The sequence below is a fragment of the Oryx dammah genome, unplaced genomic scaffold, assembly GCF_014754425.2.
Source record: "Oryx dammah isolate SB20612 unplaced genomic scaffold, SCBI_Odam_1.1 HiC_scaffold_2, whole genome shotgun sequence".
In the NCBI taxonomy this organism is placed as follows: Eukaryota; Metazoa; Chordata; class Mammalia; order Artiodactyla; family Bovidae; genus Oryx; species Oryx dammah.
The window spans coordinates 10,113,464-10,139,870 of NW_024070186.1; the positions used below are offsets into that span (position 1 = coordinate 10,113,464).

Here is a 26,407-nt window from a genome sequence, read left to right on the forward strand (position 1 = left end):
TTGCCAACAAAGGTCCGTCTAGTCAAGGCTATGGTTTTTCCAGTGGTCATGTATGGATGTGAGAGTTGGACTGTGAAGAAAGCTGAGTGTCGAAGAATTGATGCTTTTGAACTGTGGTGTTGGAGAAGACTCTTGAGAGTCCCTTGGACTGCAAGGAGATCCAACCAGTCCACTCTGAAGGAGATCAGTCCTGGGATTTCTTTGGAAGGAATGATGCTGAAGCATGTGAAGAGTTGACTCATTGGAAAAGACTCTGATGATGGGAGGGATTGGGGGCAGGAGGAGAAGGGGACAACAGAGGATGAGATGGCTGGATGGCATCACGGACTCGATGGACGTGAGTCTGAGTGAACTCCAGGAGTTGGTGATGGACAGGGAGGCCTGGTGTGCTGTGATTCATGGGGTCGCAAAGAGTCGGACACGACTGAGTGACTGAACTGAACTGAACTGAACTGGCGGCAGATAACCTGGAGCAAAGCAGCTCCAGGCCAGCGCACAGGCCTTCAGACTGCCCGCTGCTGCTCCGTGGCAGCTCCAGCCCCAAGGGCCACAGATGAGTACAACAAAGCGTGCGCGTGCGTGTGCGTACTCAGCCGTGTCTGACTCTATGAGACCCCATGGACTGTAGCCCGCTGGGCTCCTCTAGCGGAATTCTCCAGGCAAGAATACTGGAGTGGCTTTGCCATTTCCTTCTCCAGGGGATCTTGACAGATTCTTTACCACTGAGCCACCTGGGAAGCCCACAACAAACCATGAGACCTCTGCAAATTCCAGCCTTACTTTCATCTTTAAACATGACCTGCCATAGGAAGTTCCCACTGGGAAAGATCCCTACTTGGCTCCAACTAGGCCCACAGAGAAAAGCCAAGAAATTGGGCATTTAACGGGTACATCCAAACTCTCCCGTTGAGCATCTGGACACTTCAGGCCAAAATTTTCTGGGAAGTTTCTGGAATGGAATACCCTAAGGACTAGTTGCATCACCACTTGAATTTCTAAGTCATTATGAAGTCTCAACCGACTCTAACGTGGCAGCGTTGAGCTTGTAGGGTCCATCCGGGGAGTACTGAGTGTAGCAGAGAGAAAAGACCCTAGTATGGGGTTTAACCAGCCTCAGCTTTATCAGGGAGCCCAGAAACACACTGGTAATTATCTTAACAGAGGATTTCCATGGAGAGCTCAAGGCAACTTGCATGACATTGAGATCTTCATAAATTTGAAGAAATGCACACATTGTTATCCTTCTAAGTACTAATAAGGTGTCAAGCTTTGGCAAAATAACTTCACACCCGTCTGGGAGAAAGCAGTCTCTCTCTGGAGTTTCAATTCCTGCTTTAGTCAAAACAGGAGTAAGAAAGAATTATGTCTATTCCTTTTTAAAACCCTGTGCCCTGATCTCTGGCTGTGTTATCCCTGGTGTGTGGGGGTGAAATTGAGAGAATGGAAGGGGAAAACCCAGGGGGTTATTCTAATAGTACAGACTTTATTACAAAGTGTCTTTGCTGGCTATCACTGACCAGCTTGGAATCCAGGGTTAGCAGTTCAAAACCCCTTGTCTCAGGCTTCCCTGGGGGCTCAGTGTTACAGAATCTGCCTACCAAGGCAGGAGACTCAGGTTTGAGCCCTGATCCAGGAGGATCCCACATGCCGTGGGGCAACTAAACTGGTGCGCCATAACTGCTGAGCCTGTGCTCTAGAGAGTAGCCCCTGCTCTCCACAACTAGAGAAAAACCGGAGCAGCAACAAAGATACAGCAGAGCAACTCCAACTCACCAAAAAAAAAAAAAAAAAAAAAAATCCGTATTCATAGTGTCTCTTAACCATGTGCATTGAAATTAAGAACAGAGTGCCCTGGAACAGCAGTCCCCAAACATTTTGGCACCAGGGACCAGTTTAGTATAAGACAATTTTTCCAAGGACTGGGGGCAGGGGATGGTTCAGGTGGTAATGTGAGTGATGGGGAGCAGTGGGAAGTGAGAGGGCAGCAGGGGAAGCTTTTCTTGCTCACCTGCCTCTCATCTCCTGCTGTACAGCCTGGGGTGGGGGGTTGCGGGGGAGGGGTTGGCGATCCTGTCCTGGAGGATGTATACAGAACAGAGCAAAAGAAATAAAGTTATTAGTGGGGAAAGGAGATATTTACTTTGGAACTTCAAAATGAACAACATTTGATTAGTGAGCTGGTAAAACCAGTGGGCTGGGGCTTCCCACGTGGCTCAGTGGTAAAGAATCTACCTGCCAATGCAAGAGATGTAGGTTCAATCCCTGGGTTGGGAAGATCCCCTGGAGGAGGGAATGGCAACCCACTCCAGTATTCTTGCCTGGGAAATCCCACAGACAGGGGAACCTGATGGGCCACAGTTCATGGGGTCGCAAAGAGTAGGACAGAACAACAACAAAACCAATGGGCAGGAAAAATAAATAAACATGCGCGCCCCAAATGACTGGCCCATGTGCAAGATTAGCCTGATTTCAGCGCTTTCAAGTAGGCATGTCTTCTTCCTAGGCTACAGAACGAACTGTCTAGTATTCTTTTGTCAGTTCTTGTTCTGGAGGACCATCCCCTCTGCCCTCCCTATATTTTGTGAAGTCTTCTTAATGCTCTCAAAGTGCAGTTGCCACAGTGCTGGGCTGAGTTTTACCTACAGGTGTGAATTAGCCTACTAATTTGAATTGTATTTGAAAAAGGCAATACAGGGATCGTTCATGGGTGAAAACAAAAAGTGAACAGTGTTAAGGCAGCCACTGCTTCAACCCCAAGTACAATTTCGCTTTTCTTTGTTTTCCTTTAGCTTCCTGAGTTCAGTGTGTATGTATGTGTGTAAGAGATAAACATAATTTTATCCCTTTATTGAAAAGATGTCCACTTAGGAGGAAGAAAACCACATACTTTTGGTTTTATTAAAATGGTCTTTTAGTCACAAAATTAAAATGTTTTCTTCTTTGCAGGCTTTAAAATACCAGTAAGTTGCTAGACCCTCTTAGGGGTCAGATTCTCATCCAAATATTTCCTTTTATTATTTTTTCCTTTTATAGTTTCACTTATGCTGTGATCATCTTTACCAGGGGCTGAGTTCTGCTGATCTGATGCCCAGCATCTGAAATGATGGGCTCCATATCCTGTCTGCACAGCAGCCCGATGCCAGGGTTGAATTACTATTGAATAAGCAGCAGTGAAATCTTTATCAAAATAATCAGGGGTTCCCAAAACCACAAATAACAACAACCGGACTCAAGTTGTACTAAATCAGCAAAGATCATTGATATAATAAGATTCTGAGTCACTTTTTTTCTGCAGTCTCTCTCTCTCTTTCTCTTGCAAAGTCTCCTCGGCTATTTTCTTGCACCGCTTGGGGGAGGGCAGGTGGAGGGAAGGAAGGGCATTGCTCAGAAAGTTAAAAAAAAAAAAAATTGACATCACTGAAGTCACATGATTGGCAAGAACCAATTAAGATGGGCTGTGGAAAGGGGAACAGTTAAATTTGTAATTTGGGTTGTGTGAAAACTTCTTTGGGCCTCATAAACAACCACAGAACCACAAGTTGGGTAGCCTGGCAGTGTCAGAAGTCTGAGCCCAGCATAGTGGTCAGCAGGCAAGACGGATCACTCTGACTGGAAACCACAGGGCTTCGCAGAGTTCTGAACATCATCAACCCACAGCCAAGACGCCGCTTTTTTTTTTTTAATCTTTACCAATTTGAATATTTGACTTTGCAAAGGTACATTTCTTTTTTTTTTCCTTAGGGCTCAGGGAACCCCAGAGGTGTCGAGGGAAAAAACAAAAACAAAAACAAAAAGGACCTGTAGGGAACCATGGTTGGGGGTGAGGTTAAAACGGTGACCTTTCTTGGTTTCTCGCTCTTAAGGTAAAAGAACTCATTGAATCCCCCGCCTTCAGAAGAGGGTGCCTTTTCAGGAGGAAGCGATGGCTTCAGACAGCATGTTTGAGTCATTTCCTTCATATCCACAGTGCTTCATGAGAGGTGAGTACACTCTGAGATTTTAATATCTACTTTTGCTCGGCTCTGTAGATAATAAAGTGGCTGCCTGTTGTAACTGGGTGCAGAGAGCCCCTGCCGCTCTCCCGTCTGTTTGGAGGGAGGAATTCAAACACCTCTTCGGGTGTAAGATTTCAAGGCTATTGGATTACTTATTCATCAGATGGCCGCTTTTGAGAAATGTTTTCATAAATACTTAGTTAAGCTGTCGAGGGGTTCCGTCGGTGGGTGAGAACTTTGTCCGGGGCAAGTCAGTTGGGCTGTTCCTGATTAAAATCCTAGAGATCATAAAGCTTGCAGGAAGCTCTCTGGGTTTTCTCTGGTTGCCCCCCGGCCTGAGATGGCTGTGGCTGAGTTGCCCCGTGCTGGGCAGGCAGTGTGGCCCACATGCCAGCCTGCCCTGGGCTTTAGCGGACTCCAGCATAGCCGGCCAAGAAGGCTGGTGCCAGCGTGGGGCGGAGGCAGAGGTCGGCTCACCGCCCAGGCGGGGACACGGCAGGGACAAAGTAGCAAGTCAGTTGTCTCCGAAAGACGGATGGTAGAGGAGCCGGGCAGACTGGTCTAGGTTGAAAGCCCCAGAATGGGGCCTTGCTGGGTTATTCCTTGCAGCCTCAATGCAAAAGAGGCTGCCGGCATCTTCTGAGAGAGAATGAAAGCGAAGCATACACAAGTCTCTCCCGCCAAGAGCAACGAAGAAGTTGCCTAAGTCAAGCGTCTGAAGTGGCAGCTGAAGTCACTGGGATTGCGTGCTTCCTAATAGAAGCAGCTAGTTCGGGGTACCTGCCTGCATGTTGGCAACCGGCCTCTTGAAACGCGCCGAGCTGTGGTTGAGCTCTGAGTGTGTGAGTATGTGTGTGGTGTGCATGGGCGTCTGGGGTTATCTTTGCTGGGAAAAAAGAGGGCTGCGCCTAAACAAACACAAAGAAGAACGCAGAAATGTCACCAAGACATTGCCGTGTGCTTCGGGGCGAGCCCTTTGACCAACGCCTGCACAGCCTGTGGCTTAATGGTTTGGCAGAGCTGTGATGGAGTGGGATGGATGGGACGTGGGGGGGTGGGGATCATTCATTTTCTAGCTACAAATGCTTGCGCGCACCCAAATAGTGTCTGTGACTCATTATTTATTCATCGAGCCAAGTGAGCCGAAGAATGCAGAGGGCTGCCAGCCACTTTGTCACAACAAACGCTATTGTGGATGCCACAGAGCCTCTGTGTTTCCGGGTCTCTGAAATTTAAACACTTGACAAAGATGTGTGTGTGTCTGTGTGTGTGTTGTAGGGAGAGCAGGATTTCAGGAGAAGGGGAAGAAAGCAAGTCATTAACCGATTCAAAGCTTCAAGTTAAAGGGTTTTCAAGGGCTTCTTTACTGGCAGCTGAGGACATTTTAGTGAAGTTGAGTCGCGCGCTGGGTATGAGTCACACATCCTCATGGCGCTGAGCTTCTGCGGCAGGAACGCCGGCCGCTGGGGGTGAGAAGCTGTGAAGGGCCTTCTCGCTGCATTTCCTCTGGGCCTCTGACAAGCAAAGGAAGCAATATTTGTAGAATAACAGAAAGGAAAAAAAAAAATCTTCCTGCCTCGACTCTGCTTTCAATACTCTCTCCAAACGATGATTGTTTCCTATTCTATCAACTCAGGAAGGCAGATTCAGGAAATTTTTCAACATCCCACTGGGTAATAGATGGGATTTCGGTGTGCAGGGCTAGCCTGCCTTCCTGTCCTTACTGGTGAGACAGCAGAGCTAAGTGCGGGGGAACCTGGTGACCTGCTCAGATGCCGGCAAAGACAAGGAGCTCAGCCCCTAACCCAGCCCCGCAGTCCCTGTGTCCCCAGGATGGACACTGACCGGACCTGCCCCCCAGGTTTAGGAGTTGGTGGCAGCATAGATTTCAAGAGGAACTCTGTGCAGGGGACGCTAGCACCCCAACAAAGACTCAGAAGGGCTCATGGGAAAAACTCTTTTCTTTCCTTCCGGTCATTAAAAGAACTCAGGGATGATTACAAGAATATAAGAATATAATACGCACTCAAGAATATAATACAGAGACTGAATTTCAGAGAATCAGAGTGAAATCTAGGCCATTTTTCATGGCTCAGTTTATCAAGGTTATTTGTCAGGCTGAGGGTTTGCATGGTCTGGGTTCGCGGTCCACACCACTCGTTTGAGTCTGGAGAGGTAGCAAAATGTCACTACATTTGGTACGAGATGGGCCCTGCCTTAGAGCGCAATGCTAGAAGAATCGCCCTACTCTCTATTAAAGTCCGTATTCTCCTTGCAGCCAGTACCCTGTCCCCCGAGCCTGGCCGTGAGCAGTGCCCTGCACTGTGGTCATTTATTGCCGCCTGTAATTTATAGCGTGTGTGCCCTCCCCAACTGCAGCTCCAAGCGAGCAGGGAAAATATCTTGTTTTCTTCCTGGGATGGCCCTTTATCAGTGCATGCAATTCTCACAGGAGGAAACCCATAACTCATTTTTTGAGCAAGATACCCATGTGGAAATGGAGGCGAAAGAGAGGTGTGGGACCAAGCCAACCATTGTTCCCTTCTGTGTGACAGGCAAGCGAGAGTCTGAGAGCCTGGCATGCAAAACAAATGTGGTCTACCACAGAGAAGGCTGCCTCTGCGCCTTCTCACTGAATGTGCTCAGGCAAGAAGATGAGGCGTGATTGAAATTCCCTGGCATGATCCCCCGTGGTTCAAGGCACGACGTCCCTGCAGGACCCAAACTCGGGTCCACTGGCGGGGTACCACGTGCAGGCCTGCAGAGTGGGGAAGGAGTGCGGAGGAAGAACGTCGGCACGTATGTGTTTTTGCAAAATGCCTCAGGTAGCCGTGTTCTTAGAAGTGGCTTAGTGGTCTATGCAAAGCCTGAATGCTAATATGCCTCCGAGTTCCTAGAACCACAGGTAAAAATCTCAGCGGGGCTGACGCACCGCTGTCTTCTCGAGGTTATCTCTCAAAGGGAATTGCAGGAACGGAGGCTGAACGTGTGAAGCGTGCCTCTCCATGGGTCTCAGTTTGCCACTTCTTTGCAGAGAAATATTTGTGAAGACATCTCTGGCTCTGCTGGAGGTTTAAGATCACACAAAGCCATTGATTCAACTGGGTATCAGACACCGTGTGAATTCCGTGTCCGTTTGCCAAGGCTGCCATAACAAACAAGCATAGACTGAGTAGCTTAAACAACAGAAGTGGATTGCCTCGTGATTCCAGAGGCCAGAATTTCACGGACAATCCTGGTGTAGCTTTGGTCTTGGGAAGGCTTCAAGGCATCGGGAGGTTGGTTTCTTCTGAGGCCTCTTTCTTTGTCTTATAGACGCTGTCTTCTCCCTGTGGCCTCACGTACTCTTCCTTCATAATTATCTATGTCATAATTTCCTCTTCTTACAAGGATACTAGTCGTATTGCATTAGATCCCACCATGAGGACCTCATTTACTCTTAATGATCTCTGCAAAAACCCACTCTCCAAATACAGTCATCTTCTGAAGCACTGCGAGTTAGCACTTCAAAGTATGAACTTGGGGAGGACACACTTCAGTTCCTGACAGTATGTCTTAGCCAGTCTGACTCCCCCGGACCCACAAGGAACCTGTACTTTTCCTAAGTGCCCTCCTGGATGTGGAGGAATCAGATCCCAGCTCCTCCCATGTGAGACACAACTCTTGCGTTCTGAAACTGCCCACACATTTTGAAACTGAGAAGAAAAAAAAAGGTGTTAAAATCTATCTAAACTCACAATCAGACCCTTTGCTATTTAGTTCCTTTGCATGCTGAGAGACCTGTGAAAATGACAAGGCAATTTTGAAATGTTTAAGCTTTAAAAGAGCAAAGAGCAGTCCCCCAAGAGATGCCACCTCCTTGGCTCTGCCTCCTCCCCAGGGATCGTCCCTGTAATTCTAGACCTTCCCAAGGCACACCCCATGCCTGGGGGTGGGAGACAGGCCACAGGAGGCCCCCACACCTGCTCAGACTCCAAGGGCTGGCCCAGTGAGCTGCCAGGAGCAGAAGCAACTTTAGAAGGAATAGCTGAGCCAGGGGCTAACCGGCAAGCAAGCAGCCTGGGAGAGCTTTTGGAAGCAAATTCATCGCCAGGAGGTTTCTCTCTTCTCTTGAAACAGGTCTGAATTGTGGACTTTGAAAAGATTTGCCCTTTTCCTGAGAAAGCGAGTGATGCTGGGCCACTGCACACACAGAATCTAAGAGAGACAGGCTTTGGGGTGTTGGTCTAAAGCACAGAGCCCAGGAGCTTGTAAGAGCAGCCAGGATGAAAAAAGAGACGGAGCCAGGGCTGAAGAAGGACCAGGAAGACTTAGTATGGTGACGCCCTTCTCCTTTCTTTTCAGGTTTTCCGGCTCTTTGCCAAAATAGCATGGGACAGCTTCTTTCTTGAGCTTTGGTTTCCTCATCTCTAAAGTGAGGACAGTATCAGATTAGCCAAAAAGTTCATTCGGGTTTTTCTGTATGCTAAAACCCAAATGAACTCTTTGGCCAACCCGAAGGACCTGTTGTTAAGGTGACTGCAAGGACTAAATTAAACAACCCAACTACAATGCTTGGTGCCGTCATGAAAACCAGGCAGTTAATGTCGGCCAAGGTGACTGTGGTTCAGCTTTCCAGATGATGCTTAGTCAAGGCTGTCTACTCTCGAAAGGAGAGGTCATGGGGGACCCCAGGAGAGGCCTCCCAAAGACGAAGACCCAGGGTGGGGAGGAGACGGTGTGGAGAGTCAGAACCAAGACGAGCGGCAAGAGGGTCTGTCGTGGGGGTCCAGCCTAGGCCGGGGCAGCGTGGCAGGAGCCCAGTGGGGCGTGGAATTTGGTGAGTAAATTAGCCGTCCCCTCAACACCATGTCTTTCTTGCTCTATGAGAAAGAGGACAGAGAAAGGGTGAGGGCACTTTGTGTCACTTGATGGGCTTAGCTTTTCAACGTCATAGCTAGCTGGGGCGTGAGACAGGAATCCCGATGGAAGTTTCTCCTTTTTGAGGTCCTGGTATCACTTTATTCTCCTGAAGTCCCTTCTTAATGAAACAGCCACCTCCTCACCTGGTGACCCTCCACAGGTCCCCCTGGCTCCTTGCTTCTGGGGATATTTCTGTGTATTTGTCAAAGTCCTGGAGAATCCAGTGGATAGAGGAGCCTGGCAGGCTATATATGGGGTCACAAGAGTTGGACACAGCTTAGCGACTTCCCACCACCACCACCAGTGAAGGCACCTTGGTTGCTTGTCAGGTTGGGGGTGGGAGTGAAGGCCGCACAGGAAACTCAAGTGAAATTGCTGTTTCTCAGGTAACTTCCTAGTGACCTAGATGAGTCATTAGATGTCTCCGTGTCTCATCTGAGTTCTGCAAAAAGGACTAATAATGTTCTAGATGAGCTTGCCTCTGAATGACCGAGTTCCTGTTCAAAATCCTTGAACATGTCAGAGAGAGGTACCATAAAACACATCACAAAGTGTCTCAGTGTAAAAACATGAAGCAATTAAAAAAATATATTTTATTTCCTAGTGGAAAACAGTGATCCTACCATTTAACATATGGCAAGCATTTTCCCCAAATTCTCTTAAAATTTTTTCCAACTCCCATTCTTGAGAGAGCTCCCCAGAAGCTGCTCTGGTACCTGAAAAGAAAGTGTTAGTCTCTCAGTCCTGTCTGACTCTTTGCAACCCCACAGACTGTAGCCCGCCAGACTTCTCTGTCTGTGGAATTCTCCAGGCAAGAATACTGGAGTGGGTTGCCATTTCCTTTACCTAGACCTTAAAGTTTGCAAAATATTCTTTTTTCAAAAATTTTGTTCCTTGAGCTCCCCTGTCCCTTCTCCTCGAGGCCACCAATCCCCTCCTCCAGCCTCTTTGCTGAGTAAAAAGAGCCTCAAGTAATATGTCGTACTTGGCCTAGTTATCCCCCTCAAAAAAAATTCAGTATGATGCCCCAGGGTGGTAGAAAGGGAGGGAGCATCTCCTTCAAGAGCTTTGCAGACCGTGCACATAATCAGGGAGTGTTTTCAGAGAACTATGGGTGGTTCCTGGACACAAGTTCAGCTCAGTTTAGTCCCTCAGTCATGTCCAACTCTTTGCAACCCCATGGACTGCAGCACGTCAGGCTTCCTTGTCCATCACCAACTCCCGGAGTTTACTCAAACTCATGTCCATCAAGTCGGTGATGCCATCCAACCATTTCATCCTCTGTCATCCCCTCTCCTCCACCTTCGCTCTTTCCCAGCATCAGGGTCTTTTCCAATGAGTCAGTTCTCTGCATCAGGAGTTTCAGCATCAGTCCTTCCAGTGAATATTCAGGACTGATCTCCTTCAGGATGGACTGGTTGGATCTCCTTGCAGTCCAAGGGACTCTCAAGAGTCTTCTCCAACACCACAGTTCAAAAGCATCAATTCTTCAGTGCTCAGCTTTCTTTATAGTCCAACTCTCACATCCATACATGACTACTGGAAAAACAATAGCTTTGACTAGATGGACCTTTGTTGGCAAAGTAATGTCTCTGTTTTTTAGTATGCTATCTAGGTTGGTCATAGCTTTTCTTTCAAGGAGCAAATGTCTTTTAATTTCATGGCTGCGATCCCCATCTTCAGTGATTTTGGAGCCCAGAAAAATAAAATCTCTCACTCCTTCCATTGTTTCCCCATCTATTTGCCATGAAGTGATGGGACCAGATGCCATGATCTTCATTTTCTGAACGTTGAGTTTTAAGCCAAGTTTTTCACTCTCCTCTTTCACTTTCATCAAGAGGCTTTTTAGCTCCTCTTCACTTTCTGCCATAAGGGTGGTGTCATCTGCATATGAGATTATTGATATTTCTCCTAGCAATCTTGATTCCAGCTTGAACTTCATCCAGCCCAGTATTTCACGTGATGTACTCTGCATATAAGTTAAATAAGCAAGGTGACAATATACAGCCTTGACGTACTGCTTTCCTAATTTGGAACCAGGACACGAAACAGAGTCTGAAGCCTCATGTAAGCTTTCACCTGCTGGACAAGTAAGCTGGACACTCCCCTAGATAACACAACCTTCTCTTTTCATCGAAGGGAAATCCTTTCATCCTCTCTTAGCTCCTTGAATCTCTCCCTTCCTCCTCCCCTTTACTGTCCTGACAACACTGAATGATGCCAGAGAAAGAAAAGAAGGAATTCAGGTGGAAAACCATGCACCTCAAAGACGGCTGAAATGATGCCTTTTCTTACAGTGACATAAAGAGCCTGAAATTCTTGCTAGGGTTTACCGGTGAGAAGTATGTTCAGCTGTACATTGACCACAGTGGCTCAAGCAGCCAGGCCTTGTTCCAGCATGGGTGACATGTGGTTCAGGAGTAAGTGGTCCACTGCTGACATAGCAAGATGCTCTTGTGTTCTGGTTCCACCATGAGATGCATGCAACTCAGATCTGTCCATGCAGGAAGGAGATGGGGGCCTCAAACCCTTCTTCTTGGAGCTCTGTCTTTTTACTCAAGAAACGAAGCCCCTCTCTGCCAGCTCCCTCTTATGTATTTCATAGGACAGAACCGTGTCTGTGACATGGTGCCCAGGGCAGCAGACGTGTTACTTATCAGCTCACAGAGCAGAGGAAAGCAGAGGGGAAGGTGGGTGGGAATGATGTCGGGGGCCCAGGGCAACATCTGCCAGACCACATTGTTCCCTGGCGGGTAACCTGGCATTCCTGGTGACGTCCCTTCTGCTATGTCCTCCATGTGGTCTGTGCTTTGAAAACACACCCAGAGGTGGGGTGAGCTGGGAGACTGGGATTGAAATACACCAACTATTGATACATGTCTGCTTTCTCATCTCTGACTCTGAGACCCCATGGGCTGCAGCCCACCAGGCTCCTCTGTCCATGGGATTCTCCAGGCAAGAGTACTGGAGTGGGTTGCCATTTCCTCCTCCAGGAGATCTTCCTGACCCAGGGAATGAATCTATATGTCCTGAGTTTCCTGCACTGGCAGGCAGATTCTTTACCACTGAGCCACCTGTGTAGCCCCGATACTGTGTCTGAAATAGATACCTAAGGAGAACCTGCTATAATAGCTTAGGGAACCCCAGTCAGAGCTCCGTGGTGACCTAAATGGGAAGGAAATCCTTGAAAGAGGGGCTATGTGTACACGTATAGCTGATTCAGTAGAAATCAGTAAAAATCACCAACATTGTAAAGAAACTGTACTCCAATAAACTTTTTTTAAAAGAAGAAGAAAATACACTCAGGGAAGCTCTGAGTTATTCCTTCAGTCCTTGAAAGTTGCCCGTGGATCCTGGGGGTGAGGAGGATGGTTTTTTTTTTTTTTTTTTTTTTGCTTTATGAAGGAAAATGAAAGCACCTTCAAGTAAAGGTCTTGAATATTTTTTACTGAAGTATAATTGACTTACAATGTGTTGATTCCAGGTATACAACAAAGTGATTCAGTTATATACATACATATATATCAGATATATAGAGAATATATATATATATCCTTTTCAGATTTTTTTTCCATCATAGGTAATTATAAGGTATTGAATATAGTTCCCAGTGCTGTATAGCAGACACTCATTGTTTATCTGTTTCATATATAGTGGTTATGGTCTGTTAATCCAAGCTCCTAATTTATCCCTCCCCACTTTTAGTATTTTTTATTGGAATATAATTTCTTTGCGATGTTGTGTTAGTTTCTGCTATACAACAAAGGGAATCAGCTGTGTGTATACATGATCCCCATGCCCCCTCTCCTGAGGCTCTCTCCCACCATCCCATCCCACTCCTCCAGGTCATCATAGAGCACAGAGCTGAGCTCCCTGGGGCATAGGGCCACTTCCCTCTAGCTAGCTATCTCACGCGACTGTGTACGTACGTAGGGCTGCTCTTGCAGTCCGTCCCACATCCTCCTTCCCCTCCACGTCCACAAGTCCATTCCCTACACCTGTATTTAGAGCCTGTCATACAGAGTGACGTAAGCCAGAGAGAAAAACAAATATTGGGTATTAACGCACATACACGGAACCTAGAAAAATGGAACTGACGAATGCACTTTCATTTTTGATTTACTGAAAGCAAAATAGGCAGGAGATGGGATGGAGTGGGACAGGGGGCCTGTCAAAAGGAAGTCAGGGTCACACCTATTTTCAGGGTCGAAACCCAGAAGCACACTTAACTCTCACAGTGTTACAAAAAACAACCAGCTTTGTATAGACCAGAGTGTTGCTTATATAAAAGCCACCACACCTGGCCCCTGGGTGGATGTATCTACTAGTAACTGGAAATAATTTCCTTTTTTCTCTTCCTCACCCTTTTGAATTCTCAAAACCCCATGACCTAACCCTCTACACCTTTACTTTTTTTTTAAGAGAATTCTTTTCTACAGAATTTCTGGAGGGAAATTTTCTTTCAAATCACCCTCCTTAAATTTACCCAAAGATGTTCTATCTCTGATTGAAAGACAACAACCAGATAATACCCCTCTATCTGGGAGATAGAACACTTATTCATACCTTATGTTTCTGCAAGTTACAGATTATTTTTGCTTCGTAATTACTGGCCTGTCTACTTCCTGAGTCTGGATGAAAATCTACTTCCCTGAAAGTCGATGGCTTAAAAAAAAAAAAAAAGCCTTTATTCAGTTTTTCCCTGAAATAAGAAATAGTGTAAATCTTTCATCCTGCTTTGCTGCAAGATGAGTGAACATGGAGAATTGTTGATTTTGTGCAAGATACTGCCCTCCCTGCCCTTGGCCCTTCTGTGTCTAATCTCAGATGGACTTCTCTTTAAAGAGTGGGCTCTCCCAGACAGTTTGGGGGCCCCAAGGTAAAAGGTCACCCAAAATAAAAATCACAGTTGGCTAGTTGGGCTTATTCAATGCCTCTACTGCTTTCAAGACTGATGCTTCTTTGAGTAAATTTGCCACCTGTGCTAAACTGATTCAAAGCTAAGGACTCAACTTGTTAAGTCTTGAAGCCATGTCTGTTGGAAGAAATATGTCACTGACATTTTGCAAAACTTCTGCCCACCTTCCTTGCCAACCATCTGATTTTTACTCCTGGTCTTTTGGATGTCCTCTGTGAAGACTAGAACTCCTAAAAATAAACCCTTTCTGATAAGGAACAAAATTATAAGATATGAAGCATAAATCAAATATAGCCTCGGACCTCAAAGCAAGCCTCTATTTCCTCTTCTCTTTGAGAGCCATATTGATCCTGAACAGCACATAGGTTTTTCTGAAAATGTATAAGAATTCAGATTTTTTTTTTTATTAGTAGGATGTCTTAAAGAAAGAACTAGAAAATATTCCAGTGATCAACTTGCCAGATAGGGATATGTTAAAAAGAGCAAACAAAAGTCAGAACCCTGGGATTAACAGATACACACTACTGTATATAACATAGACAAACAATAAAGACGTACTATATAGCACAGGAAACTATATTCACTGTCTTGTAATAACCTATGATGAAGGGTCTGAAAGACCTATGATGGAAAAGAGTCTATGTATACACACACACACACACACACACACACACACACATATATATATATATACACACATGTAGCTGAATCACTTTGCTGTACACTTGAAACTACACAACATTGTAAAACAACTATACTTCAGTAAAAATAAAGTTAGAACCCTGAGTACATGGTTCACTCTTAGGTGGTCACAGGCTGCTGTGAGTGGAGTTTTTTCAAAGAGGCTAAGCACGGTGTCAGAAAATCTTTCATTGTTCAGTGAAGGAACAATTTCCATCTTCTACACACACACACCGAAAAAAAAAGATCACATATAACCTTTGATGTTCATTTTTATTACAGCTTCAAAACGTGCAAAAGAGAATGTAGACAAAAATACATTAGTTTGGGTGCCATTTTTCCAGGAGCAGTTTCAACGCCAACCACAGTTTGCTGTTTTATTACACAGCTTCTGTTTGCACTTTGAACTACGTGCTTGAGGCCGCTCACTCCACACCATCTGCAAGCTGCGTCTGTGACGCCCCACCCACCTCGCTAACAGTCACAGCTGAACTTGACATTAACCCACTTTGAAAGTATGCAATCTGTAAACTCTGAAACTGCATATAGATATATACACACATGCACACGTGCGCGCACACACACACACACATATAGCCCATGCAAAAGTCTGGAGGAATTAGGAGGAAGGGAAAAATTAGCCATGTCTTTTATGAGTTTGCCGTCATGTCTCTGCCTTTGCAGCCTGGGCTTAGTAACACAGAGGCACTGAGTGACGATGAAATGATCTAGGCACCGACAGGTATGAACAGAAACTCACACTGCTCTTTTATTATTATTGACTGACTCCACCGTTCAGAAATATTAAGATGGCTATGACTCCCAAAGTCTAGGAGGAAAGAAACAATTACCAAACAATTTTAAACAAATATTAGGGCTGCAAAGGGTGTGGGGTCATATAAAGAAGTACAAACACCAACAATGGAAATTCTGTTCAACTGCCAATCATCCTGCATCATTACTTCATATTAAAAAAAAAAAATTACACCTCCAACATGCTTCCCACTAGATTGTGTTCAAAACAAAGAAGTAATTGTATCCTAGAGGTGGATGAATCTGTTTAAATAACAAATGAACTATGAGACATATAAACTATGAGATATTGTCACATGTGATACGTTCTAAGGTATGTGTGTGTGTTTTCTATATATAGTTTTATCTAGTTTTGACTGGCATCTGGAATTATATAACTGTTTTATATAAAACTACATAACTATAAAAATATTTTTTTAAACTATGTTTTTTGGCTGGAATTGTGTTAGACATCTCTGTGCCTTAGGGCACCAGAGACATTCTCTTGTTGGAGGTCCTACCATTGGCTCAGTGCCTGAGTCAGAACTGGAAGTTGGGTCAGCTCTGCTCCTGACCCTAGAGTTTTGCAGACACTGGACTTCAGGGGCTGATTCCACTCAGGAGCCTAAATACTCAGCAGACTCTTCTCCTTATCACCCTTCATTCCTTCACCTCGGTCAGACGCCACAGCTCTTGTCAGGCTAAACCCCTTGCTCTATGTGGAAACATCAAGTAGACAATTTCTGTGGAGGCCACGGGCCCAAAGATCTGCCACAGGTGCATGCAGGAGGGGGAGCCGCCCCACTGGGGCAGCCTGGGTGCTCTCTCCTGCCCAGGGGTTCTGGGTCTCATCTCTTAACCCAGCACCACCCGAGCCAAGCATCCAACTGTGCCCACCCCCCCCGCCCCGAGGCAACCTTACGGTCAACCAGGTTGGTTCTGATGAGCATCTCTTGTGAAATCCGGACGACCAACAGAAGGGCAAGTGCCTGTGCTCACACAGAGGGACAGAGGGTGTAGGGTGGTGTCCCACTGAGGCTGCCAGCCTCCAGTTCTCAAAGGGCCCCCTGGGAAGTGGGGGTGGTGGTGCTCTCTTCTGACCAAATTTGAACCCAACTATGAGTCCCATCAAGAATATGTGTCCTCATGACACTCTGCATTCAAAGCTCTTACTCTCAAAGGTGGCCTCGCTCAGGAGAAACATCAGTCTGTCTCTCTGTCTCTCTTTGTCTCTCTGTCTCCATTTCCCTCTCTCTCTGTCTCTGTCTCTCTCCCTCTCTCTCTGTCTGTCTCTTGCGCACGCACACACACACACACACACACACACACACAGAGGCAGGTATTCAAGTCCCATGCTTTCTGGATTCTAGTGGCTCCTCTTCGTCTGAAGCACTCAGTTCAGCAAAGTTGCTTCTGAGTGAACTAATAACCACTGAACAGCAAGGCAGGCACTTCCAAACACTTTTGATCACATCAAATAGAAGTAAAGCTTATTTTAGCACACCCCCTAAACCTATGCGTATTTATTTATTTAGAAACTACACACCTATACTACTATACTCATACTACTGTACTGTATAATTATAGTATGCTCAGTGTACAACACACCCCCAAAATAGAAATTAAAATAAGATGAAAACTCAAAAGGCAAATTATGATGGTTTTCCTTCCCCTCCCTTGCTCCTGCATGAATACCTCAGTTTAAATCAGGAGGTCCCCAGGTGACTATATATTTCATGATCACTGAGACTCAGCTTATATCAGCATCCTTGAGTCCATCAGCTGCAAGTTGCAATAGATGTGTTTGGTTTGGTTTGGTTTTTTATTGACGTACAGTTGGTTTGCAATGCTAATTTCTGATGTACAGCAAAGTGATTCAGTTAGATACCTATAAATATATATATATATTCTTTTTTTTCTTCTTTTCCATTATGTTTCATCATAGGATAATCAATATATAGTTCCCTGTTCTCTACATTCAGACTTTGTTGTTTATCCCTTACGCAGATAATAGCTTATATCTGTTAACCCCAATCTCCCACTCCATCCCTCCCCCAACCTCCCACTGGTGTTGAAGTATCAACTCAAGGACTTGTGTATTCTTGAGCCCCAGGCTCTTCTCTATGAAATGTCATTGGTGCAAAAGCCACGAGGTGGACAGACCTGACCAGCCAGTAGATCAGGAAGCAGGGAGCCCAGAGCTTGGGGCCAGGAGATTGGTTCCTATCCCCTGTGTGAACTTGACCTGCTTCCCCAACCTTGCAGAGCCTGGGTTTCTCAACTGTAAATGGGTGCAATGATCCAGATGGTTGTCAAAAGGATTGGAGATAACATATAAAAAGTAATGGATACAGAGAAGAAGTCAATAAGGAAAAGTAACCGTGGGAAATGCCACTGAAAGTATCTAGAATGGAGGCAGGGAAGGAGCCTCTGCTGAGCCCAGAACATGGCCTGGCAGCTGTGCCAGGAAGAGCACCACATTGCAGAATGGAGAATTGGCTCTCTTCCCTCTCTCCACGCAGCCGTGCAGAAGTGGTCTTAGTGCTCCGTGGCAGAGAGCTGAGCTTACAAATATTAAAGCTGACCACGTGCTTGCTAAGTCGCTTCAGTCATGTCTGACTCTTTGCAACCCTATAGACTGTAGCCCACCCGGCCCCTCTGTCTGTGGGATTTCCCCCACAAGAATACCGGAGTGGGTGGCCATGCCCACCTCCTGGGGATCTTCCCTACCCGGGGATCGAACCCGCGTCTCTTGCATCTTCTCCATTGGCAGGCAGCTTCTTTACCACTAGAGTCACCTGGGAGGTCCTCTGCAAAGCTGATCACAGCAGCGGGTAATGTTTATTGATCATGTGCTCTGTGCCAGCCCTGGCACTGTGTCCAAATTTCCTTGTGTCACTTCGATAAATCCTTCACACAAACCTGTGAGTGGGTCGCCTTGTTGCTAATCCTCTTTTTATTCGGGGGTGTGGCATGCAGAGATGAGGGAACCTGAGGTTAGGCTTCTGGTAGAGGAGGGAGCCAGGTTCAAATGGAGAGGTTCTCTCTGCAGGACCTGAGGAGAAGAGTGGCTATTGCCGTTCTCTCAGTTTGACATGCTGGAGAGCTGAGCTTTATGGAGCCAAAGACTTGCCGAAGGCCCTGGACAGAAGGTGATACTGTGAGGAGGTAGGGAGGGGGCGTTGAACCTCAGGGGGCCTCGAGCTGGGGCCACTATCCACTGACAAAGTCCACTCTCCTGGATGGCTGGCATGCCTCTGAACACATTTGGTGGCTTTAGGCGCCCACCATTGGTGTGAATGCCTCTCCTGGTCACTAGCTACATCCTCAGGGCCCCTCCCCATCAGAGCTGCCCCCCCGAGAGAGAGAGAGATGTCCTGGTGGCCCCAGGATTGCCCATGAAGGATGCCGCTCTAAGCCAGCAGTGCTCAAACATATATCAGAATCACCCATTCCCAAGATGCTGGTGATAGGCTGGCTGGGGGTGGGAGTGGGGCGAACCCTGACTGAGCCTTTCTTCCCAACCAGATGGTTGTCAGTTTACCAGTCTGGCCATTCGTCTGGAGTAAGACTAGTTTGATTCAATGAGGCACTTCCCGAAAAAACCTTTAGGAGGCGCTCTTTCTGAGACTCATGTAAAGCTGACCCTGAACTGGGAAGACTTGGAGAGACGGCACCTTTTTTAAATGCCGTGTCTAAGGTGCTTCTCTTGCTCCATCCTAGTCCACGTCCTGGGACCCGCGTATGCAAGAACCCACCAAACGGCGCTGTTCCACCCGCAGTTAGGGACCTCAGACTCCAGTCCATCCTTCAGGAAGCCAGGGAGCCTCTGGGAGCCCACCTGTCAAAACCCTCACTCTGGCCAGTGTTTTCAGTGATGCTCCCAGTAAGCATTCACATCCAGCTATTCCCATGGTTGGGATAAAAACTCCACCCAGAAGCAGGTGATTAGCAAAACTGGCCTCACACCCTCCTGACGACAGACCTCCTCCCCCCTCAACAAGCCTTCAGTTGCAAAGCCAGAGACCCACTCCCTGATGGGCCTTTGGGAATCATCTCTCTGTCGTTCTGCAAATATCTGCCATTTCAAAAGCCCACATCTCCAGCCCTCTGACATCATTACAAATCCTCTCAAGCAGGTGGGTTTGAGGTTTTCTTTTTTTTTTCTCTCGTTCTCTGACCTTATGCGTACAAAAGGCACGTCTCATCTGATTATTCTACAGCGAGTTACCACAGGGTCACATGAAGTTCCTTCCCTTTCTCCTTGGGCTCCACGTGGCAAAGGACACAGTAATTAATTACATGCCCCACCACCACCTCTTCACCCAAGCCAGCTCCCAGCCAGCCAGCGAGAGTCCCCGGCTTGCCTAGAAGCAGGGAGCCTGGCCAGCTTCTAATTGTTGTTATCCAAACATCGTAATGGGAACAAATTAAAAGGCACTCAGGCTAATTATTCTTCGCAATAAAAAATAATAATAAACTAATAAAGCGCCTTTGGAAAGGTGACTCTGTGTTAGACTCGATTTCCTTATACAGGGTATGAAGGGAAATAAAAATTTCATGGTGTGAACTGAAAGATTATCACTGAGGAATTCTTGTGACTCAGAAAACGCCCTGCCATGCTTAGAGCCAGCTGCCTACACCTCAGGGCCTGGCCTGACCCCCAGCTCCACTTCCCTTCCTCCTTCTTCCATCTTCCCTCCATGAGTTCCACTTGACCTTTACTGAGGATGAGCTCTTTCTGGGGAGTCCTGGCCTCAGGTCCAATCTGACCCTCTCTCCCCACAGTGGTCTCCCTCTGAGGGCCAGTGCCCCCCACCCCCACGCCACCACTGTTTTGTGTGACAGATTTTACCCGCCTCCCACATCAGTTTCCAGGTGGCTCAGCTGGTAAAGAATCTGCCTGCCCAATCCAGGAGACATAGGTTCGATCCCTGGGTCGGGAACATCCCTTGGAGGAGGAAATGGCAACCCACTCCAGCAGTCTTGCTGGGAAAACCCCATGGACAGAGGAGCCTGGTGGGCTACAGTCCATGGGGTCGCAAAGAATTGGACATGACTGTGCAACTGAGCATAGAAGCACACACATACGTCTGGTTAGAACCCAGCAGGTCATTGACACAGAAGCAGTTGTTTCAACACAGCCTCTTCCCTCTAAGTCAGCTTTTGTATAAGAACCTCACAACCTAAAGGAGTGAAAAACTGAGGGACCTTGACCCCACAGCTTCATGTCAGCCTGGACCTCCCCTGTGGCCTGGGCCTGAGGACGGGTTCTAGAAAAGTCCGCAATGGGAGAGTGAAGAGAGGGAGTCCTCCGTCTCCTCAGGGAACCTGTCCCACTCTCCCACCTCCCTACGTCCCCACGCCCCCAACCCCGACCCCACTATGGCCCCCAGGCTCAATTACATCCTGCTTCTGGTTTGGGAAAGCTTCCGGTCTTCATGAGATAATTGACACTGTTGCTTATAAATGATGACAAGCACAGCTAACATTCACCAATAGTTTATAATGTGTCAGGCAGAATCCCTCCTTCATCTCTTTTAATCAAAAAACTTGTATGTAAGTACAACTCTTTTCTTTTGAAAGGGACTGTTGTGGGTTTTTTAATTAATTGGTGTTGGAATCCAGAAAAATAATATAGAAGATCTTATTTGCAAAACAGAAATAGAGACACAGATGTAGAGATAAGCATAGCTCTTAATCCCCAGTTGATAAAGATTTTAGAAGGAGGATGTAGCAGAGATGGATGAAGAAAGCCACCCCACACAGCTAGTAGGAGGCCAAGCCGGGCGGGGAGCACGGACCCTGCCTTACTCACTCACTCCCACCTTTCAACGTGGTGCAGAGCCTCTGTGTGTAAAGCCAGCTCCGTTTCCTGCTGCGCTGCCTTGGGCGGATGGCCTCACCTCTATGGGCCCCCGTTTGCTTCATCTGCAGAGTAACAGTGATGATGCTCATCTTGTAGTCGTGAGACCTCTGTTAGGAACAGCACGGGACACCTCGAGTTGATCTTACCACTTGTAAAGCGCTTTTTCTCTCTATCTGATTAGCCCTTGTGGATTAGACACCATTCAGTTTGATGTTCCTCTTTCCCTCTTTACACAGCAAGGACCCCCAAATCCCCAAAGTTAACCCTGATCCCATCATTCATATGACCGTGCATGGGTATATGATGCCTCCTGGCTGCTGGCCTCGAAGGACTGGCGTGTGGGGTGAGGCGTGCGGTGCAGTGACAGAGGAGCCTGGGGCTGCCGGGCAGTCTCTCCTGCGGCAGTGTGTGCCCTTGCACCCTGGTCAACCCCTCCCTGGAAAACTAAGAGGCAGCTGCCTGCGATCTCTCAGTCCTAGCACTCTTTTTTTTTTTTTTTTTTTTGCAGCATAGTTGTTTTCCAGTGTTGGGTTAGTCTCTGCTGTACAGCAAGGTGAATCAGCTATGCATATATATACACCCAGTCTTTGTCACCACAGAGCACTGAGTTGAGTTTCCTATGCTACACATTAGCTTCTCATTAGTTATCTATTTTGTATATATCAATAGTGCATATATGTCAACCCCATCTTCCAGTTCATCCCACCTAGCCCCCTTCCTCCCTTGGTGTCCATACGGTTGTTCCCTATGTCTGTCTCTACTTCTGCTTTGCCAATACGTTCATCTCTACAATTTTTCTAGATTCCACATATACGCATTAATATGCAATATTTGTTTTTCTCTTTCTGGCTTACTTCACTCTGGATGACAGTCTCTAGGTTCATCCACCTCTCTGCAAAGGACACAGTTTTGTCCCTTTCCACAGCTGCGAACTATTCCATGGTACCTATGTGTCACATCCTCCTTACCCACCCCTCTGTTGACGGGCCTGTAGATTGCTCCCATGTCCTAACTATAGTAAATAGTACAAAAGAAACATGCCCCCCGCTGTTCACTGCAGCTCTGGTTTTCTAAGGATGGCATCCAGCATCATGCAGCCTGACACTTTGCCCTCTGTTAACTTCACCAGTGTTGACATGGGGGTGGGCTCTTTCTTTGTTGAGGGGACCTGTGTGTCACAAGAAGTGTAGCTGTGATCTGGGTCCACACCCACTAGATGCCAGTAACTCCACCTCTTCAAAATGTGACAACAAAAAGTGCAAACATGGTCCAGTGTCCCTGAGGGCTACAGTTACCCTGTTTGAGAACTACTGGTCCAGAGATCCCTTAGGAACCAGTGCACTACGGTCACTTCCTATTTATTTATGGGCCAAAGCAATTAAAAAGTGTAGAGGAGACTGAGCATGTTTTCACTCAACATTCAGAAAACTAAGATCATGGCATCCGGTCACATCACTTCATGGGAAATAGAGGAGGAAACAATGGAAACAGTAGCAGACTTTATTTTCTTAGGCTTCAATATCACTGAGGATGGTGACTGCAGCCATGAAATTAAAAGACATTTTTTTTCCTCAGAAGAAAACTATCACAAACTTAGAGTATTAAAAAGCAAAGGCATTACTTTGCCTACAAAGGTCTGTCTAGTCAAAGCTATGGTTTTTCCAGTAGTCACGTATGGATGCGAAAGTTGGACCATAAGGAAACCTGAGCATTGAATAATTGATGCTATTGAACTGTGGTGTTGGAGAAGACTCTTGAGAGTTCCTTGGACTGCAAGGAGGTCAAACCAGTCAACCGTAGAGGAAATCAACCCTGAATATCCATTGGAAGGACTGATGCTGAAGTTGAAGCTCCAATACTTTGGCCACCTGGTGCAAAGAATAGACTCACTGAAAAAGACCCTGATGCTGGGAAAGACTGAAGGCAGGAGAAGAAGGGGACCACAGAGGATGAGATGGTTTGATCACCGACTCAATGGACATGAGTTTGACCAAGCTCTGTGAGATGGTGAAGGACAGGGAAGCCTGGCGTGCTGCAGTCCATGGGGTCGTAAAGAGTCAAATGTGACTGAGTGACTGAACAATGAACCACAGCAATGATTTGGTCCTCCACAGCATGGTTGGACTCCTATACCAAGTTTGAACCCTGGTCCCTCCCCATCCCTTCCTGTTAATTCAAGCTGTCTGTAACAGCTAGCAGTCTATGAGCAGGAAGCTTGAGAGCAGAGTGATCTGTCATATTCCCCATAATTAAAAGCAGAAACTAAAACCATCCATGATTCTAGTCTACTGAGGACAAACCAAAAATAACTAATAGGCTAGGATTACTTTCCAGCGGAACCTGGGCCTGTTAACTCAATCTTTAATAGTGTTTCTACTGAAAAAACTAGGGCAAGGGAGAGAAAATTAGGTACTCCTAGAACAATGCCTCTAGTTCGCTTTGGTTAATGTGCACGTGTGTGTGTTCAGTTGCATCCAACTCTGACCCTATGGACTGTAGCCCACCAGGCTCCTCTCTTTCATGGGATTCTCCAGGCAAGAATACTGGAGTGGCTTGCCATTTCCTCCTCCAGGGGAACTTCCAAACCCAGTGATCAAACCCAAGTCTCCTGAGCCTCCTATATTGGCAGGCAGATTCTTTACAGCTGAGCCACCTGGGTTAATGTACATAATGATTAAATTCAGAAAACAGAAGTAAGCTGATAAGAAGTGCTAAGAAAGCACTGTTGGAACCTCAAGTTTTATTGAACAAGCACTATTATGTAGCATTTTCCATGGGTTGGGCCCTGCTGTAAGTGCCTTACCCACAGAAACTCATGTCATCACTGTCACCTAGACAGCAGAGACAATTAGCCTCCTTTTTGACACATGCCTGGCTAGGGCACAGAGTGGTCAAGCGATCTGTCCAAGGCCACAACAGCTGAGAAGTGGCGAGGCTGATTTCACCTGTAGTCTGGTTTTGGATCTTGAGCACTTAACTATTGAACTGTGCCTCTTTCCATGAGATAGTCTTCTAGAGAGGGTATAACCTGGACACTCATATCATCCGGAATAAATTCAAAATGAGTAATCCGAGTCTCTAATTACAGACATCATGGGATGGTAGACTATGGTTTGATGATGAAAGAGCTCTTAACTGTTGACACTCCTAACAGTGTGTTAAGAGTTTGAAGCACATGGTACTGTCAGTCTGACTTTTTCCAGTGCCTGATTTTGAATAATTCATTTTCCTTCCCTTTTTGTAAAGGGATTGTTAGCAGGTCTTTGATGTGGCTCTTGAAATCTAGAAAATAAATAATCAAAAAGGCCAGCTAATAACTGATCCAAGGACCTACAAATCACTGATGATTTGGTCAAAAGTTTCAAAACTCCCAAAGCACATTCAGTTTCACTTTTCTACACGCTATTTTCAAATCCCTTCTAGAAGGATATTTCTCTATTCTGCTGTGCACAATTTCCATCACACCCCAAATTTCTGGTAGCAGGATCACTGTGGGTAATCACTGTGCAGGTTATGAGTGCTGGGACATGTACCCATGGCGGGTGCTGGGTACTAGAGCAGGTCTCCCCATATCCCCACCACAGACATGACCGGACATGATCTGTGTTTGCTTCCTGAAGCAACAGGGCTACCAGAGTGATGCTCTGATGACCAAGTCCTCTAGGATACCCATTGGAGGAGCATGCAAAAGACCACATTCTAGTTCTGTCTGGTGTTTATTCAGTCCATGAAGCTACCATAGCACCCACTGAAATGTTATCAATAACTCAAAGTTTCCTGTTCATGGGAGCATTCTCCTAGAGACTTTAAATTCTTCTTCGAGAGAAACTTTTCTCATTCTCTTTTTTCTCTTTATTCCCAATACATGGGAGTGTGCAGGCACTCAACAAATGTTAGATGGATGGACAGATGAACTGAGGGGTGGACTGATGGATGAATAGATGGATGGACAAATGAGTAGATAGAACGTTGGTGCTCCATCAGCCTTGTACTTACTGCTGAGCTGTAGAAACCCCAGTGGGTATGAGCAAAAGAGTCCACAGTGACAATTTAACCCTCTGCAGCATATTTGTACTCCTACACCTGATTTTGTAGCCTGGTCACACCTATACAACCATGGCAGAGAGCAAGTAACTAGGACCTCCACCCAGACTTGGTTCCCCCTTAAGACTTGTGATCAGCTAAGAACAGGAAGGAATATGTGGGCATATTGGAGCAAAGAAGAGCAAGTGGCAGGGGCTGGTTCCACTTCTGTCCAAAGAGTGTCGAGCTAGAAGTCCCATGGATGTTCCTTGTGGGAGGCTAGGCAAGTGTAAGAAGCATTGAAAAATGCTACATAGTCAAGGGGTTTCTTTCTGTTCCTGTGCTTTAAATAGGATACATATGTGGAGAGAGGAATGCCCATGACCAAGAGAGTCGTACTCACAGGACTGAAAATAAGGTCCAGTCCATTTCCCACTGGGTGACCTCTACAACAGCAAACAAAGACCAGAAAAGATGCTCTGTGTTCCTGTCATCTGCTCAAAGAAACTTTTTTAAATGGGAAATCTTAACTATCTCTTTTCCTGTTCGGAAGAGGGAAGTATTGGAACATCAGAAACGGCTGGTGGATAACACACAGTAGATTTTGCCTGAAGTTCTAGGTCTTGCCTGCCTTGGTGAAGTCGGGGATTGGGCATGCATGTGGACTGTCCTGCTAGACTTCAGACCCATCGTGTCCAGCACCATGTCTCTATACCCTTCAATTGATTATTGTTGTGTAGTTGCTCTTCACATCCACCTTTGGCAGGACCCACAGGACCCACACATTCTAGATTGTGAGCCCTCTCTTGCCATCTTATTCATATGCTGTGGATTTCCTCATGTCCAATTCTTTGCAGCCCACCAGGACTGTAGCCAGTCAGGCTCCTCTGTCTACGGGATTTTCCAGGCAATAATATGGAGTAGGTTGCCATTTCCTTCTCCAGGGGATCTTCCTGACCCAGGGATCAGACCAGAATCTCCTGCATTGGCAGGTGGATTCTTTACCATCTGAGCCACCAGGGAAACCCATCTGTCAATTTAGGGGAGCATTATCTTCAGGGAAATGTTGGGCAGGTGATGTTGTATTATGTGGCTTTCCCTTCCATTCCAAGACTTTGGGCATCTGTTGAATAATTGTAGGGTCTGGTACTCCAAATCACTCCTAACCATTCCCCAAAAGTCCCTCTGCACATAAATCCCCTTTAGCCAAGCCTGAACTTTGGGCAT

At 46.5% G+C, this 26,407-nt stretch overlaps 1 protein-coding gene across 2 annotated transcripts in view; it reads left to right on the forward strand.

Annotated features, from left to right (window-relative positions):
* The first annotated feature begins 3,322 nt into the window (after nucleotides 1-3,322).
* RUNX1 (RUNX family transcription factor 1) overlaps nucleotides 3,323-26,407 on the forward strand; it is a 269,301-nt gene continuing 246,216 nt past the window's right edge. The window contains exons 1-2 of one of the 2 annotated variants that reach the window (XM_040264316.1): nucleotides 3,323-3,716; nucleotides 3,864-3,980. In XM_040264316.1, coding sequence (XP_040120250.1) covers nucleotides 3,923-3,980 — 58 coding nt within the window. In that variant the 5' untranslated portion in view covers nucleotides 3,323-3,716; nucleotides 3,864-3,922. The other variant, XM_040264326.1, reaches the window with a different exon arrangement.